Source organism: Xyrauchen texanus, chromosome 22 (assembly GCF_025860055.1).
Source record: "Xyrauchen texanus isolate HMW12.3.18 chromosome 22, RBS_HiC_50CHRs, whole genome shotgun sequence".
NCBI classification, from domain to species: Eukaryota; Metazoa; Chordata; class Actinopteri; order Cypriniformes; family Catostomidae; genus Xyrauchen; species Xyrauchen texanus.
In genome coordinates this window covers 10,124,648-10,142,794 of record NC_068297.1, presented here as the reverse complement: position 1 = coordinate 10,142,794, position 18,147 = coordinate 10,124,648, and the positions used below count along the sequence as shown (strand labels likewise).

Sequence of the window (18,147 nt, the reverse complement as noted above, 5' to 3'; positions counted from 1 at the left end):
TAGGGGCTTTTGTATTCTTTGCATAATTAGAAACATTTAGGCCTACAAATTTTTCATTATGAATAGGCCTGGTTCTATGGGGGTGCTAGAGATCGCGATGAATATTATATTATATTGATTATAAAGGGAGCGCTCGTTGTGCGCTTTCTTTGATATAATGCATTCAAAATGTGTATAAAACTTGTTTTTCATGCTGCTAAGAGGAGGACCAATGGCCACGTATACGCTGCAAAGTTTCGAGAATTAAATCCGCACATAAATCCGGGATTCACTCTTGAAATAGTAACGACTGACATATTGATACCCATAGCATTGTTTGTTCCTGAATAAAACAGCCCTTTTGACTGAAATTGTTGAATAGTCTGCTGACTAACTTATTGTTAGTACATTGTCGCCACCTACTGACGTAAAAATGTAATTGCACTGAAATCGATGAAAAATCCCCACCAACACTAACACACTAACTGACAGACTGTCTTGTCACAATTTATATTTTAAATATAATAAACTAGTTTCATGCATTTAAACAAGTCTTTTGGAACAACCATTATTATCACAAAGTGATAAATTGGTAAATAATGCTAGAATTATACTGTTCAAAAGTCTCTTCTGCTCACCAAGCCTGCATTGATTTGATACAAAATACAGTAAAAACTGTAATATTGTGAAATATTATTAAAATTTAAAATAATAATAATGCAATAGTAAAATGTAATTTATTCCTGTGATCAAAGCTGAATTTTCAGCATCGTTACTCCAGTTTCAGTGTCACATGATCCTTCAGAAATCTGATTTGATGCTCAAGAAACATTTCTGATTATTATCAACGTTGAAAACAGTTGTTGTACAATTTAAATGGTATATAGTTATGCATATTATTATCAAATAAATATATTGTATATTTTTATAAAATATTATATATTATAATATAATATATTGTATATTGTGAGACTATTTACTCATGTTCATCATGAAGGACTACTGCTGTTAAGATGAAATTTTGTTTAAAAACACAGTTGTATTTATGGAAAGTCATTAATGATCAGTCACCCAGATACTGTTTAGCTATAAAGATTATTAAACAGATATAGCTACCCAGACACACTAAAAAATATTTTAGCATATAGGCCTATTTAAGATTTTCAATTTAATAAAAAAAAAAAAAAATCCATTAAATTAAATAGCATAATCTTTAACAAAAGTAAAATAAAAATCAACATAATAGGCTAAAACTTGAATATATTTATTAATTTAATTTAGTTAAAGACTTTTTTTGAATTTGATGGAATTTTGTCAAGAAATTGAAATGCGTAAATCTTAAAAATATGCAAATATTTATTATTATTATTATTATTATTATTATTATTATTATTATTAGTGTAGCGATGAAAGTGATTCTTCTGATCTCTCCGCTCCCAAACAGAATCTAAGGGTTAACCCAACCAAACAACCTGTAAAAACTTGAGTCTTGTTTCGGTGTTTCTTTGGGTAACCTGGGTAACGGAATAACTTTCGTCTGCTGGTAGACATGAATTACAGTCAGAGAGAGTTGCGGTTTGGACCTGTGTGTCTCACATCTGGATATAAGACACGTCCCATAACTCAAACGTGTTGGAGATGGGATATGTGTCACAGATCCAGCAACCGATTTGCGATTTTTCTGTAATGTTATATAGCAAATAATACGTACATTTGTTTGGGAATGTTTGATAGTTAAAACAAGGACAAAGTGCATTACAGCGCAAGTCAATGAGGACGAGTATCCTCGCCATTGCATAACTTCATGTAACTTATGTTGGGCACCAGGATTTGAGCGCTATGTGGTGCTTTTGCGGTGTTCTCGGTCAATCGCTGTTTATTTTGTTTTATTTGTTAGAGTTTTGGATAGCACCTGTGTTCTTGCATCCACAATGCTTGGATTTTAAGCCTCCTTTTCAGCCTGAACAAGAGCTTCAGTTCTGTCAAATGTATAAATACCTCGGCTGCTGCGGTTATGCCAGGGACCAAGAGCTGATGGCAAAATATTATCGAATAACGGATAACTTCGATTATTACGTATATTCGAACTGTGCCGCGTACGTGCAAGATCTGCTCTGTCAGGTAAGCTTGCCTGAGTGCAGAAATTACAAACAATATGTTGAGATAATTTATATTTTGTTCAGCTTTGTGTTGCTTGAATGTAGGCCTACTAGAACCATTAGATTTGAGCCTCTGGACACGTACCGGGGCCATTCACACCGAACGCGTTTTTGGGTCCGTCCGCGCCCTTTTTCGAATGTTTTCTTATGCAATGAGGCGTTAAACTGACGTTCAACTGTGTTAAACGTGTCTCGAGAGACCCATGCGTGTTTAGTGTGAACGGCCCCTTACAACGCAGGATGCTTGGTAAGTGTCCATATGAAGTAGTAGGGTAAAATGGGATTAGAAGCCCCCCATAAGATCAATGTTCATTGACTTTTAAATTGCAGCATATATAGATAAACTTTTAGCATATACAGGATGATGATGCATCATCCAACATATTATCAAGGGAAATAATACAATTAACTGTTGAATGTGGATGAGCAGAAAGGACTAGCAAATATATTGCACAAGTTTAGCAAGATCCAGTTACAGCCCCTCTTTTCTTGTTTCTCTTCTTCAGGAATGCTCTCCATATGCTGCTCACCTTTTTGATGCCGAGGACCCCATCACAGCCATACGCACCATACCTGGACTGTGCCCAGACTACTGTTCTCAATTCCATTCCAAGTGCAGTCCTTTTCTGACCTTGTTGTCAGATGATCCACATCTTGAAGAACTTAAACATGATCAGCGCAAGCTTTGTCAGTACCTGGAGTTGGATGACCCAGACTACTGTTATCCTCATCTCCTAAGCAATGAACGGTTAACCAAAAACCTGGGCCGCACTTCAGCTGACTCTGAAGGCTGCTTGCAGCTGTGCTTGGAGGAGGTTGCCAATGGTCTCAGAAACCCTCTTGCCATGGTTTACGTCAATGATGGCACGCACAGGTTTTTCATTGCCGAACAAGTCGGCGTAGTCTGGGTATACCTTCCAGACCGCTCAAAGCTTGAGAAACCATTTCTAAACATCACCAAGGCTGTGTTGACTTCTCCATGGGAAGGTGATGAAAGAGGCTTTCTGGGACTCACCTTTCACCCCAACTTTAAATACAATGGGAAGCTGTTTGTGTACTACTCTGTGGAAGTGGGATTTGATGAGAGAATCAGAATCAGTGAATTCCGGATCTCCTCTGCGGATATGAATGTGGTTGACCACGGCTCAGAGAGGTGAGCAACTGTGTAATCCACTTCAGATGTGTTGCACTGATCATAGGCTTTAAAGGGATATTCCAGGTGCAATACAAGTTTAGCTCAATCGACAGCATTCGTGGCATAATGTTGATTACTATTTAATGTTATGTTCCTCATTTATTTAAAAAAAGAAGAAAATCTGGATTAGAGTGAGGCACTTACAATGAAGGTGAATAGGGCCAATATAAACCCTATAAAATGACAATGAAAATGGTGATTAAAACAACTTTCCAGCTCAAATAAAACATACCGGAAAGTATTAACAGAAGAATTAGAAAAGTGCTTTTATAAAACCACTAGCTTCACATTTCTGCCTTTAAACCTTTCAAAATGCACTACTGCACTACTGCACTTATATTCATTCTTATGTTAAAACTTTGTAACAGAAGCTGTAAAGCTGTTTAAATTGGCATTATGCCATACACTTATTGTTTGCAGCTTGTTATGGCTATTATCTACTTTTGAAACTGAAAGTATTTTAGTGTTTTTGGATTAGACCCTTTTACTTCCTGAGTGTAACCTCTTTTTTAATTTTTTTTTTTAATAATTATTTGTGGTAATCCACATTATGCCATAAATGCTATTGATTGAGCTTAACTTGTATTGAACCCTGAATATTAAAATAATTTGGACTGAGCTAATTATTTGGTGGGGATACACTGAAGGAAAAATGTAGACTTCATATATTTTAGATCTGGCGTACTATATGGTACACAGGTGACTCCAAAATGTGCCTTCATGTCTTCTCAGAATCATTTTAGAGATTGATGAACCTGCCTCTAATCACAATGGCGGTCAGCTGCTGTTTGCCAATGATGGATACTTATACATCTTTACTGGGGATGGTGGAATGGCAGGAGATCCATTTGGGAAATTTGGAAATGCACAGAACAAGTAAGTTGAGTAGGCTAAGTTCTTGTTGCTCAACTAGTAGGACATGATGCTAACAATGTCATGGTCACCATTTTGATTCCTAGGGAAAACATATTGATAAATGTTTACCTTGAATGCACTGTAAGTAACTTTGTATAAAAGTATATGCCAAATGCATAAATGCAAGCTGGGAGGTCTCAACATATTATTATTTTAATACATTTGGACAAGAATGTAAAAGAGTGTTAAACAGAATTACATGTCTTTCCCATCTTTATCATTTTTGACAGATTCATTTTTCTTATCTTCTCTCTTGGACATTACTTCTAGATCTGCCCTTTTGGGAAAGGTTCTTCGCATTGACGTAGATGCCAATGAAAAGGGGCCACTGTATAGAATTCCACCAGACAATCCATTTGTGCATGAACCCAACGCTCGGCCAGAGGTGTATGCCTATGGGGTCCGAAATATGTGGAGATGCTCAGTGGACAGAGGAGATCCATACACAAAGGAAGGAAAAGGACGAATCTTCTGTGGGGATGTGGGCCAGAATAAGTTTGAGGAAATAGACATTGTGGAGAAGGGCCGGAATTATGGCTGGAGAGCAAAAGAAGGTTTCTCTTGTTATGACAAGAAACTCTGTGCCAACAGCTCCTTAGGTGGGTTTGCTGTGTATACAATAAAAAAATAAATGCAGCTCCCAAACTTTAGAAGTAAAATTTAGATGCATTTTTATGTGGGGGAAAAACAGAGATTACAAATAGAGAAAAATAGGAAAGAAACTTATACCTAGACTTTGAGAGAAAACAAAATGAACCAATGAACAATGTTTTTAGGATTTTTCTTAAGTTTAGCTCCTAACCCAAACCTAAACCTAAACACAAAGTATTACCCTTTACCGAACCATAAACATAAGCATGTTTTAATAGCAAAATAACTTTTGTGTACCACGGAATAATGAAAACATTGGGGTTTGGAATTAGACGAGGGAAGCATATTTCAGGTTATTGACACATCAGTCATTTGTGTTGCATAGATAAAAATGGAATGAGAAACCAAATTTGTTCACAGATATTCCTTTCTTAAAGTGATAGTTCACCCAAAAATACAAATTCTCTCATCATTTACTCACCCTCATGCCATCCCAGATGTGTATGACTTTCTTCTGCTGAACACAAGAAGATTTCCAGAAGAATATTTCAGCTCTATTGGTCCATACAATGCCAACATTTTGAAGCTCCACAATCCAAATAAGGGCAACATAAATGTACTCCAGACAATTCTGATGGTTAAATCCATATCTTCTGAAGTGATATGATAGGTGTGGGTGAGAAAAAGATCAATATTTAAGTAATTTTTCCTTCACTATCTCCTTCTTTTTTTTGGTGATTCATATTCTTCATGCATATTGCCCTCTATTGAGCTGGGAAGAAAATGTATGACTCAAAATGACGTTTCTCCCCCACACCTATCATATTGTGTCTGAACACATAGACTTTACCACTGGAGACCTATGGATTACTTTTAAGCTCCCTTTATGTGGATTTTGGAGATTTTGGCACTCGTATGGACCTACAAAGCTGAGAAATTCTTCTAAAAATCGTAATTTGTGTTCTGCAGAGTCAATCACATCTGGAATTGCATTTACATTTTGGGCAGAACTATCCCTTTAAAATGTTGCAATGAGACAGTTGGTATATAAGAAATCATTGACAAGTAAATTATTGCTGTCTTTTTTCTCAATGAACCCACAGAGTCTGTATATTTCTCTTTTGATTTATAGATGATGACCTTCCCATTTATGCATATCCACACAAAATGGGCAAATCTGTCACAGGTGGATATGTTTACAGAGGCTGTGAAAATCCTAATTTAAATGGCATGTACATATTCGGAGACTTTATGAGTGGGTAAGTAATGAGAATAGTCTTAATGTTTCTATATTAACTTAAAGTTGATAAAGGGTTAAAGCAAATTATAAAATGCATCAATAGAGCTATACTCTACATGACCAAAATATAGTGAAATTCACAGGTATTTTGAACATTAAACAATCAAATAGGTTAATAAAGACATTAAAGGAATGTGCATTGTACGTGTAGGTATTTGTTGTGGTCGTGCAAACATGCTTTTAAATGTGAACTTATGAATTTTCACAGACGCATGATGAGTTTAAAAGAAAACAGAAACACTGGCAGTTGGGAGTACAATGAGATTTGCATGGGCATGGGTCTGACATGTTCATTTCCAGGGCTCATCAACAATTACTACCCATACATAATTTCATTCGCAGAGGATGTAGCAGGTATGTACTCAAAAATGCAGGTGGAAAAGTTCCTTTTAAACATTTTATAAATACCTAGCCTTGTTTAGACATAAGAAAAATAGCAACAGGTAAATCAAAAAAATAATGCCAACTTTCCTTATATCAGTGAGCTTAACCTCCTTTTTATGTCCTTTATGCTGCTGTATAAATTGCTAACTAGCACCACTTTGTGGACAACTCAATTAAGGGTATTATAATTTCATGTCACTTAATATGTTCTCTGAATGACCAGGTGAACTCTATTTCATGTCTACCAAAATACCCAGTGCAACATCCCCTACAGGTGTTGTGTACAAGATTGTTGATCCCTCGAGGTATGACTTTTTTTTATCACTCATAAAGTAGTCTAATGGCATGCAAAGATCAGCTTGCGTTGCCTTTAGGAATAGTTATGAAATGGTTGTGTTGGCATAAGTACATTCTTATGTAGACTCTTTCTCTCTGAGGAAATTTAAATCAATACTTGCGAAGTACTCCAGTAGTTTTAAAGTGATCATTGCATTGCTTCCAATGGCGGATCTAGAAAATTTTACATGGGGGGGGCAAAGGGGTGGCATGAGGTCTTGGCAGGGTGGCAAAGACGGTACATGGGAATCACTATGTGTGAATTGCTTTAGCAAAACAAACACAAAAACACAGTAGTTATAGTTTAATCATGACCGTACACACTACAAAGGTTTTTAACACAACATGAATAAGCCCAGTGCAGTGTTCAAACACAACAACAATGCATCTTTTAAAAATTAAAAGTATAACAAGAAAAATTAAAATATAAAAAGAAAAGTACAAGATGCAGTGGACTACAAGTAAAGAACAGTGGGCAATACTAAAGTTATAATTATAATTAAAAACGTATAATTATAGTCCACAAATGACCCATGATCACCTATCTTTTTTAGTAAAGCTTAAGGCGACGGTTGTTGTGCTTTGCAGCAAAACGTTTCACAAACAAATCTAAATCTAGTGCTTTTGCACGCTGTTTCTCGATACTGAGAACAGCCAGATTTCTCAGACGGTCATCTGCCATGGTTGAGCGCAGGTGAGTTTTACAAGCTTTAAAGCTGAAAAGCTTCGCTCACACCCAGCAGTACTCACTGGCAAAACAATAGCGATCTTGCACAGGCGAAAAAGCTCAAAGAAAACCTCTTTAAAAGGCACCAAGAACGTCACAAACTCAGTCAAACTGGACGGGTTTACTTTGCCATTTGCTCTGTTTCTTTCAAGAAGTCTTTTTGCCTGGTGTATCTCAGTTTTCAAGTCTTGCAAGTCAGAGCCATATTCCTCAGCCACTAACAAAACCAATTCTTCCTTTAAGAAGTCATTGTTTGATGGGTTTAAAGCTTGTATACCCCTCATTATCTTGCTGCTAGAGTTTGAAAAGCGCCTGTCCACTTCACTGATCATTGAGTCTATAATGGGAATGAATATACCTATTCTAAAGGCATCTTTGCTGTCAACATGTGTTTGCTGTCCAAGTGTAGATGTTACAAGAGTATCATGTAGTCTCCTAGAAGTGTGTTTGGTTCTTTTTGATTTGACAATGGTAGAAATGTTGCAACCATTGCATGTGTCAATTGCTAGACTCCACAGGTCATTAAAGCTCTCCTCTTTGCGATAATCTTCCAGTGTCTGTCTGAGGGTTTCAGTAAGGTCAACTGCTTTGGTAAGGTCCACATTAGTTGACTGGAGCATCTCAGATAAAAACTTGGTTTCACCTAGCACTTTTCTGAAGACTGCAAGGAGCCCTATGAAATTAAAATCAATTTGAGAACGTAGTCCTCTTGCGTCTACAGCTCTCTGTGGATTGGCCTCATCTGAAATTTCATCCAGCACTCTTATTACTGCAGGCAGGCTGTCCATAAGGTTTCTACATGCAGCATAGCGACAGGCCCATCTAGTGTCACTTAGCCTTGGAAGTTCTCGTGGTGCCCCACCACTGAACATTTCTTTTTGAACATCCATCCACTTAATGTGGACATATGAGCCTGACATGAATGTGTACAGTCTTTCCAGCAAAGTGAAAAAACATGCAGCTTCTGGGACATTTTTTACACTGTCCACAATGACAAGATTCAAACAGTGTGCCCTGCAGTGAACATAAAATGCATATTTGGCAACTTCCTTGACCCTTGTTTGGACCCCAGAGCACCTGTGTACTCTAGTAGTTTACTCAGAGTACACTTCAGTGTATACTTTCATTACCTAAAAAATGTACTACTTGTATAAAAATAGTTACTTTTTTATTCTTTAAAATAACTACTAGTTTACTTAAGTTTATTTGTAGTAAAGTTGCAGCATAACAAATGAGAAACCTAGTAGTTGTGTATACTGTTACACTTTATAGTACACTTAAATGTATAGCCTACTTTTATATACTAAAAGTGGGCCAATTTACTCTCAAGCAGTATTGAAATAGTACACTTACAAGTTTACTACAAGTACACATTTATATTAGTATACTTACTACATAGAGTAAACTTAAAAATACACTTGAACATTACTTAAGTATACTTAATAAAATTAACTTTAAGTATACTTCTTTTCGTAAGGGAAGTGGCATTATATGTTATCCTCCTACTGTACGGCAATTTATATCGAAGAAGAAAAAAACATACCATGTGGTCCAGGGGAATTGCAGTTCTACCCTCTTCCTCTCTGTCATCTTCCTTCTCCTGATCACTCCCTGCCTCTGTCCCTCTCTCTGAATCTGGAGCTTCCTCTTCATCCCTCACTGATTCTTCTTTTTCCTCGTCTCCTTCACTTATTTCCTCGTCTCCTTCACTTATTTCCTCGTCTCCTTCACTTATTTCCACGTCTCCTTCTTCTGTCTTCTCCTGCTCTGACCCTCGTCTCTCCAGTTTACTGCCTTCTTCACTTCCCTCACGCTCTTCCTCCTGTGTAGGCCTACCTTGAATTTGTTTTGCAAAAAAGCTGGCAATATCCCCGCTTTTTGCCTTCCTTTTCATGGCTCTAGCTCCTTTCTTCAACTACTCTTACCTGCAAAAGTCAATATGTGAAAACCTCTGTTTATCCTTGTATTACATTACACTGTTGGGCCATGTTAGCTATTAATAAGTAACATTAGCCTATCACAAATATAAAATCAGAAAGATTTATCACATGCACACCTATTTTTTACAGTCTATGATGCACACACGTTATGTTTAGATTACTTGTATATTTGTTATTTCCCAACCCAGTTGTAACCTGGTTTCATTGCTGTGATATCTGAGAAGGAATTGGATTTATATGATTTATACTATAGGACTGCTTAGCTAATCAACTGATCGATCTCCTAACTGTATTGTGTGCTGTTGTGTGGACGTAACTGGCGACCATCAGTAAACGTTATGAATACAAACAATTTATATTCTTTATTAAGCTGTTATTGTCTTTACTAAAATCAAAATTAGGCTAATCAAAGGGAAGAGTGTGCTTATAAATCACGAGGGAGCGATTTGACCGCTGATAATGGCTAACGTAATAGACTCGCTGTTTTGATGATGATGTATCCTATTTACAATACAGAATACATTCATTACAAATGTAACTTCAAGTTCAAGTTAAACGTGTGTTTAAACTACGCCTTTGGAAACTCACTTCACCTGTTCAGAGGCTCTGAGTGGGGCAGCAGCTCAGTCTCTCCAGTCCAGTCGGGTTGCAGGGACACCGCAGCAGAGCAGACTCGCTGTGTGAGTGAGCCAGACTGCGAGCGAATGCGCTTGTCGCGCTCTGTACGTTTGAATCAGTGAGAGGCAGGGGGAGGGGCTGACGATACATTTAAAATTAAAAATTTAATTGTTCACTTTTGGTAAATGTATTGTTTAGTTCACTGTTTTGAGAAGCTTGTGGACATAATAGCGGGTTGTTTTTACAAGTACAGATTTTGGATCATCAAAGTTAGGGGGGCAGCTGGGGGGGCAAGGCTCTAGAGTGGGGGCACCTGCCCCCCCTTGCCCCCCCATAGATCCGCCCCTGATTGCTTCTCTCTCTTACAGTTTGTGCTTGTGAAAGCAACGCCTTAGATTTTCCTTTTCAGAATAGACCGTTTCTGAGGGCCCCCATCATTAAATTTTCCCTTCCCTCTCAGGCCACAAGGGGGCCCCCATACCTGTCTAATTGAGCCATTATAGTCACAGCTTTTAGTATGTAGGAAAGAGAAACACCTTGCTTTGTGGGGACCCCTGGTGGCTCGGGGGCATTAAGCGGCCACTTATATTGCATATTGCTAGAAATGGCCCTGCACAAAATATTCCACTTTTTAAAGGCTTTCTGTATCCCTTAAAGTCACCTCTTTCAAAGAAAATATTTTAAATGTTTTCTTTACATTATTACAGACGTGCACCTCCAGGAAAATGTCATTATGACCCACTTTCAGTCCGTGTTAAGAGCAACCTTATACCATTCAAGCCAAAGGAAAGTAAGTTTGTATCCTCTCTAAAGGCTTTAGCAAATCTGTAGGTCAAAAAAGGTGTTTTTGGCTAATGTACTGTACTATGTAAGCTCCACCTCATCTTGACCATTAAAAGGATTCTTAAAGTTATATAAAAAACATCCAAGTCATGTGTAGTTACAAGAATCAAATTTTTATATAATTAAAAATAAAATAACAGGATGATTTAGTAAATAATTTTTGTTTGAATGTTCTTTTCACAGCTTTAATAGGAGTTGATATTCCAACAAATGCAGAGCAGCCTCCTGATGCTGCCTCAGAAAACTGGCTTCAAGAGCTGTTGCACATCTTAAGGGAGCAGGATGGACAACTCACCCCCACTCCAGTCACCCCAACTACAGCCAAGCCTCTTCTAACATCCAGGCAAAGGAAGGGTAGACGCAGAAAGGGCAAGCAAAAGAATGGAGCTGTGAGGCTGGTTGGGGATAAAGAGGGTCAGAAGGATCGGGGAAGGGTGGAGATATATGCTAATGGGAAATGGGGGACTGTTTGTGATGATCTCTGGAACACAAAGAACGCCGTGGTGGTCTGCCAGCAGCTCGGGTTCCGCCATGCACTTAAGGCTGCCAAGCATGCCGAGTTTGGGGAGGGGAAGGACCTGAATATTATTTTGGATGATGTGCAGTGTGAGGGGACAGAGGAAACCCTTCTGGACTGTCAGCATGCTGGAGTTGGCATCCACAACTGTGCACATTATGAAGATGCAGGTGTAATATGTGGAAATTCAGTTTCAGGCATGAAATAATCAGAACATTTTGAAACAAGCTTTTTGTTGTAAGTTTTAACACATAGGTCTACCTCATCTTTTCCAATCTGAAATGCAGAAGACATAGGGACAATAATAATAAGTGATCTCTTAGTTCAATTGAACTAAAGTGTGGCTAAACATTCATGTTCATCCTGGTTTGTTGCTGAAATTCATAGACCTATGTGGATGTTTTACTTTTGTCTAAAACATTACATTTGCCCATAAAATGCCACTTTTGTAACAGTTCATTTATAGCAACAATCACAAATAAATTTGAAAAGATAGTGAGTTTGTGATTATTTCCCACAGACACGAAACAATGCGTCAGAAACAAAGAGGAATATTTTTGATACACTGTAGTGAGTGAAACAATCAGTACATTAAGTTGAATTGTATCCACACGTGCACTCTTAACAGTCAAGCTTTGGACAAGCCTTCTCATTCTTTATCATTACCATTTTCACATTGTGGAATAATGGTTATCAAAACTATGAAATGACACAAATAGAGGTATAGAAATTATGTAGTGCTCAAAAGATGATAGTGTGAACAAATCAAAGCCACCCTTTGCATAGATTACAACTCTGCAAACTCTGGGGTCTGGGACTTATTCTCTCAGTCTGTCTGGGCATGTATTCTTATGACAGGATGCTTCTTATATTCTATTTTTGACTGCTTTTCCCTTTCAGGTCCAACTCATCAGGTTTTTAAGATCATAAGAAATTAATTCAGTCATGGGCAGGGGTGTTTGTAGCCTTTTATCAGTACTGTGGCACAGGTCCCCCATTAACTAAAAAATAAAATAAAAAAATCGCCTTGAACAAAACTGAAACGTATGTGTTTTGGGTCAAAATAAATTATTTCAGGGATTCTAATTAGCACCATACATTTACAACATGTAAAAAGTTATGAAATGTAGGGGGCCTAGGTAGCTCAGCAATATTGTCGCTGACCACCACCCCTGGAGTCACGGGTTCTAATCTCCAGCCAAGTCTCCTAAGCAAACAAATTGTCCCAGTTGCTAGGGAGTGTAGAGTCACATGGGGTAAACCTCTACGGAGAGAAGCATGAGCCTCCACATGCAAAGTCTTTGCTGTGTCATGCACAACGAGCCATGTAATAAGATGCAAGGATTGAAGTCTCAGAAGTGGAGGTAATTAAGACTTGTCCTCCACCACCTGGATTGAGGTGAGTAACTGTGCCACCACAAGGACCTACTAAGTAGTGGGAATTGGGCATTCCAAATTGGGAGAAAAGGGGATAAACAAAAATAGCTATGAAATGTAAGATCAAATGTCCACAAAATCAACCTTTGGTCATTGCACAAGATGACCTCATGGATCAGGAACATTTTTGCCCATGGGTGGCTCCAGAGCTGGGCGACTTCATGCTGCATTACATTCAACTCTTAAAGTCTGATTGTCCAACTTCCTAGTAGGAAAAGTGTAATGGAAATCCGCTTGAAGACAGAATTCCAACTGGGTAACTCGTAGGGAAATTTTCAACTGTGATTTCTCCGAGATGCAGGTGCGTGACATCACACAAGCACGTCGGCACAAGTAATTGATAAACTTTCACTTTTTTTAAGTAATTTCGATAAATGAGTAAAAGTTCTGTGCCACTGTCCCACCTTTCTTGCCACTCATTGTTTAAATTATTATGAATTATATCTTTAACCTCATTTTTCCCTGACGGTACCTGAACATTAGTTTCTCTTTTATCGAGTGCTTTTTTGGCTAATTTATCTGCTCCCTCATTCCTTACCACCCCAACATGTGCAGGAACCCAACAAATGTATATTATCACTCCAGTTATTTTCACCCTGTGCAACAATGAATACACTTCTGTTAGCAAGTCTTCTCTTTCTGACCTTGCAGATAAAATACAATTTTGCACCGAAGAAGAATCAGAGCATATTACCACTTGGTCTGTTCTATTTTCCTCTATCCATTGCAGTCCTACTATTATAGCAGTCAGCTCAGCAGTATATACTGATATGTTTTGCTTAATTTCTGACTCATCTTTATCTTATGTTTTGGAACAAATACTCCCATCCTTACCTCTTGACTTATCAGATCTTTATATCCATCTGTAAAGATCTGCAAGCATGACTGATAGCTCTCGGTCAAGAATGCACTTACCAAATTTCCATAATTACTTCTCCCTTTCATTTCCCCTAAATCTTCTAATAGACTCATACCAACCATTGGTTCTGGGGTCCTCCAAGGTGGATTAACATTTAAAAGAGCATTGCAGAACAAATTGGTATATTCTCTCGTCCTAGCTTTCTGTCCCACTGCCCACAATTCCACCCAAAACTACTTCTTCCATTACATTTATACTTCCAGCATAGTTCTGTTCATAGTCCTCGAGGGATCAAACTGTTGTTTATCCCCTGCTCCTTGTAGGCTGGCCCAATATGTCATAGCCAAATTTTCCCTTCTTAAATCCAATGGCATTTCATCCATTAACACTCTTAATCTCGTTCACTGTAGAGGTTTTAATTGCTCCACAGCAGATTTGTAGAGCTTTGGTCTGTATTACATCCAATTAATTTTTCAGATGCCGAGCTGATACAACCATAATCCAATTCCTCATTCCTTTTTTCATCTCTATAAATTCCTTTGCTGCCAAAGTTATCCCACTTATTACTTTACTATAGTTTCCTCCAACATCCCCTTCTTATAATTCCATTTTATATTTTGGCATCATTCTCTTTAGATATCAAGATTTCATGAACCTGTTCTGGAACTTATTTGGAACTTATTTGCACAACCAACTACTTTTCACAGCTAATCTGACTTCCTTTCAACTTGCGCTGTTCCATTTATCACTGCACAGATAAAGGCAACAAAATAAATTATCTTCACTGTCCGAATTTCTGCTGGTTCTACTCTTGATTGAACTTCTCAATTTCCATGTGTTTGTGCCACATCCGTTAACTCATTGTCATCATTTCAGGGGTACCCCTGACCCTATGAGCTGCTTCTGCTTATGTTAGATTCTGAGATGTTTTAACTTTTTGGACTACTCATACTTGCTGCATTACTGGACATCCTGCATGCAGCACTATGCCCTCCCCCGCAATTACAGCATTTAATTCTTGCTCCGTCCTCACACTTACCATACTCATGCTCGCCCCCACACAATGCATATTTCATTTGCACACAGCTGCTGTATGCCCCATACACTGACATTTAAAACATAAATATGTTTGTTCATATTCAGACTCATCAGCCATATTAGCTCCTTTTTTCCTTTTATTGTGTCTCACTTCCTTATAATCCATGTCCATATCATTGCCATCATCCTATGTATCTTGGGTTTAGATCAATAAACGTGCTCTTTATTTGTTTATCGCTCCCGCTGGATGCCGCTCTCTTTCAACTTCCGTCAACTACCTTGTCTAACCCACAAGTCACTATGCGTGTAACGATACATCGATCTGGATCAATGCATCGATCCAATGTTATCGATACAAAGCGTAAATATCGATATAGACATTATTTTAAGATGTAACTTTATTTTAATACTCTCATGTCAGCCAAGTCCATACACATTTCCGTCAGGCGATGAAGCAACCATATTACATTAGTTTGACTTTATAAGCGCTAAATATTCTTTTCATGTGGAATATGGATGTGCACTTTGAAGCCAAATTTGCTCAGCTACCCATGTGGGGTGCGCACGTGTATAACGGATTGCTGGCCAAGAGAATCGATTCAAGAACGTATCGTGATGAAACATCCCATTTACTCCCCTACAAGTCACCTCCCGATGCATCCTCTATAAAACGTGTGGAGCAAGAACACATCCGTGCATTTGTACTTGGCTATACAACTTGTGTCTCGTTTGGAATGCTGGGTCCTCCGGAGGTCGCATTTGTCGACCGCATAGGTTTTCTGTATCATTTCAGAAAAGCGAGTAGGACACTTTGAATGCAGCCTCAGAATGTGACCATTTTTCAAAAAGGAATTTGGAGGATGCACATGCATATCCTTAGTGGGCACTCACAACCCACAATTCTTTGCTTCAATGGAAATGTCTAAAAGAAATTACGGCAATTTGACCATAAATATGATGTACAAACGAAATGTTATGTTAATTCCCAAGTTGAAGTACCTCTGTAGATTCCCAGCCAGCATTTCAACGTTGATTCACCGTTGAAACAACGTCAGGTACCATGGTTGAATCAACGGTGAATTACCTTTCGATTTTGCAAAACGGATCAACGTTGATATTGTGACGTCGTTTCACCGCGGAAGAAACAACGTTGATTCACCGTTGAAATCGCGACATCGTTTCACTCTTACCTTTCGGGTTATGGTCTTCTGTCGACGTTGAATCACCTTTCGATTTTGCAAATAGGCTAAATGCCAACGGCTGTTGTGACGTACTTCCGCTGAAATGTCAGCCACCACGAATACTTCCGGTTAGCCTAAGCGTCGACTTGTTTTAGTAGCTGCTTCTAGTTTTTTTACAGTCTATGAGTTGATATGAAGTCATCAAAGTTTAAATACCAGAGAGTGTCTGGTACTACTGCCGAACACTGCTGTGTGCCACAGTGCCAGGCATCCGGAAAGTACAAATCTGTACTTAGATTTTTTACTTTTCCTGCTGATGAGGAGCTGAGGCGTAAGTGGATCGTCAATATTCGCAGGGACAAATTCACCGTGACGCCTCACACCCGGGTGTGTAGCCGGCACTTCAGAACGGAAGACATCCGTGAACCAGCATCAGAAACAGGGCGTCGGCTGTTAAAAAAGGGTGTTGTTCTGGTTTTATTTGAGTGGAACAACTTCTCCCTTCCACTTACAAGACCGGGGGTTTGGGAGAGAAGGGAAAGACCACCGCCGCCAGAGGATGACTGGGAGGATACACCGGACCACAGAACATTCGGCGTCCCCATGCAACACGACTACGCGACGAAACCTGAAGCTGCAGTCGTCGATTTGGTGTTGGAGGAAAATGAGTCTCTCCGGGAGGAAAATCGCCTGTTACGCCAACAGATCGAGGGGCTTACACTGAGGCAGCGGTTCAGCATTCATCGTTTCGCTGCCTCGGACAAGGATATCAGGTTCTTTACAAGGTAACTTACGTCTAGACAGGTAGGCTTAGGCTAACGTGTGTGTGTGTGTGAAAGAGAGAGAATTTATTTATTTATTTATTTTTTTTTATTTAAGCATCGAGTCAGGAGCATATCCCAGATTATTTTTTTTAATTTAGTATTTTTTTTTACGGCATTACACCGTTTAGAGCATAAGAAACAAATAAAAAAATATATTTTATTCATATTTTATGCTATGTCCTCTGTAGAAAACACCAGGTTGTTTTAAAAATAAAATTACATGAAATTACATGCATAGGTAAAAACAATGTTTTTTTTGTTTATTCACCAATCAATTTCTAAGTTTCAGGATTTTTTTTTAACCAAACTTTGTTTAAAGATAATTCTCAACTATGTTATGAAAGACATAATGGAATTGATTGATATATGATTTTCCATCCCAAAAAAGTGTAAAAATGGGAGTATTGATTGGCAACATTTTCATAATAATATTAAATAATTATTAGGAATGTTGATATGTAACTTATTTTCCTATTTATAGTTCTGTCTCCCAAAATGCCTGATAAACAATGTGCCTTAGTGTTTTCAATTTGCACAAATACATTTAAAGTTATGTGTGTACATTTTGTGTTAATTATGAACCGTTATTAATAGTGTATCTGTATTCCATTTCTTTAGGTTTGCATCATATGATCTACTGATGCGTTTCTGGGGCTTGATTGCGAACTCACTACCATCCATGGTCAGTGTTCGACAAGCACAAAGAGAAGCTCTCACAGAGTCAAATGCTACAACCCATTCCCTGCAGCCCATTGACGAGTTTTTCCTATTTTTGAATTACCTTGCCCTCGGGTCTAAGCAACGGGACCTTGCTGACCGGTATGGTATTCATCAGTCCACGGTCAGCAGAATCATTACAACATGGAGCAACTTCCTGTTCACTGTACTCGGCTCAGTGAGGATCTGGATACCTGAAGAGGAGATACAGAGAAAACTGCCTGCAGACTTCAAGCACTACCCCGACACCACAGTCATCCTTGACTGCACTGAGCTGAGGTGTCAATGCCCATCTTCCCCTCTCCTCCAATGTGAGGTATTTTCCTCCTACAAGTCCCACTGCACTCTGAAGGGGCTCATTGGGATCGCGCCACATGGGCCAGTGACATTTGTGTCTGCGCTGTTTGCTGGGTCTATCAGTGACAAACAGATTACCCGTGAATCTGGTCTCCTCAGTCTGCTCAAACCTGGGATGGCTGTCATGGTAGACAGAGGTTTCCTCATTAATGACATTGTGCCCTGCAAGGTTTACAGGCCAGCCTTCCTCTCTGGCAGGCCTCAAATGTCTGCATCTGAGGTTAGGGAGA

The 18,147-nt window shown here is 38.6% G+C and overlaps 1 protein-coding gene across 2 annotated transcripts; it reads left to right on the top strand.

The window, feature by feature from the left end:
• The first annotated feature begins 1,560 nt into the window (after positions 1-1,560).
• On the top strand, positions 1,561-11,991 carry LOC127662090 (HHIP-like protein 1). Of its 2 annotated transcripts, XM_052153060.1 has the most exons (9): positions 1,561-2,100; positions 2,645-3,291; positions 4,066-4,209; positions 4,519-4,847; positions 5,972-6,098; positions 6,348-6,493; positions 6,747-6,828; positions 10,852-10,934; positions 11,171-11,991. In XM_052153060.1, exons 1-9 carry the CDS (start codon positions 1,819-1,821, stop codon positions 11,710-11,712), a joined length of 2,382 nt encoding a protein of 793 aa, XP_052009020.1. In that variant the 5' UTR covers positions 1,561-1,818; the 3' UTR covers positions 11,713-11,991. The 2 variants fall into 2 exon arrangements, with proteins under 2 accessions (XP_052009020.1, XP_052009021.1); XM_052153061.1 differs by lacking the exon at positions 10,852-10,934 and having other exon boundaries at positions 11,171-11,327.
• The last annotated feature ends 6,156 nt before the right edge of the window (positions 11,992-18,147 follow it).

Excerpts from the sequence above, each read along its gene's own strand:
- LOC127662090 (XM_052153060.1), top strand. The coding sequence starts at position 1,819 with ATGTGGTGCTTTTGCGGTGTTCTCGGTCAATCGCTGTTTATTTTGTTT. Across the intron at positions 4,210-4,518 it reads TTTGGAAATGCACAGAACAA|ATCTGCCCTTTTGGGAAAGG; the intron begins GTAAGTTGAGTA and ends CATTACTTCTAG. Across the intron at positions 6,829-10,851 it reads AAGATTGTTGATCCCTCGAG|ACGTGCACCTCCAGGAAAAT; the intron begins GTATGACTTTTT and ends ACATTATTACAG.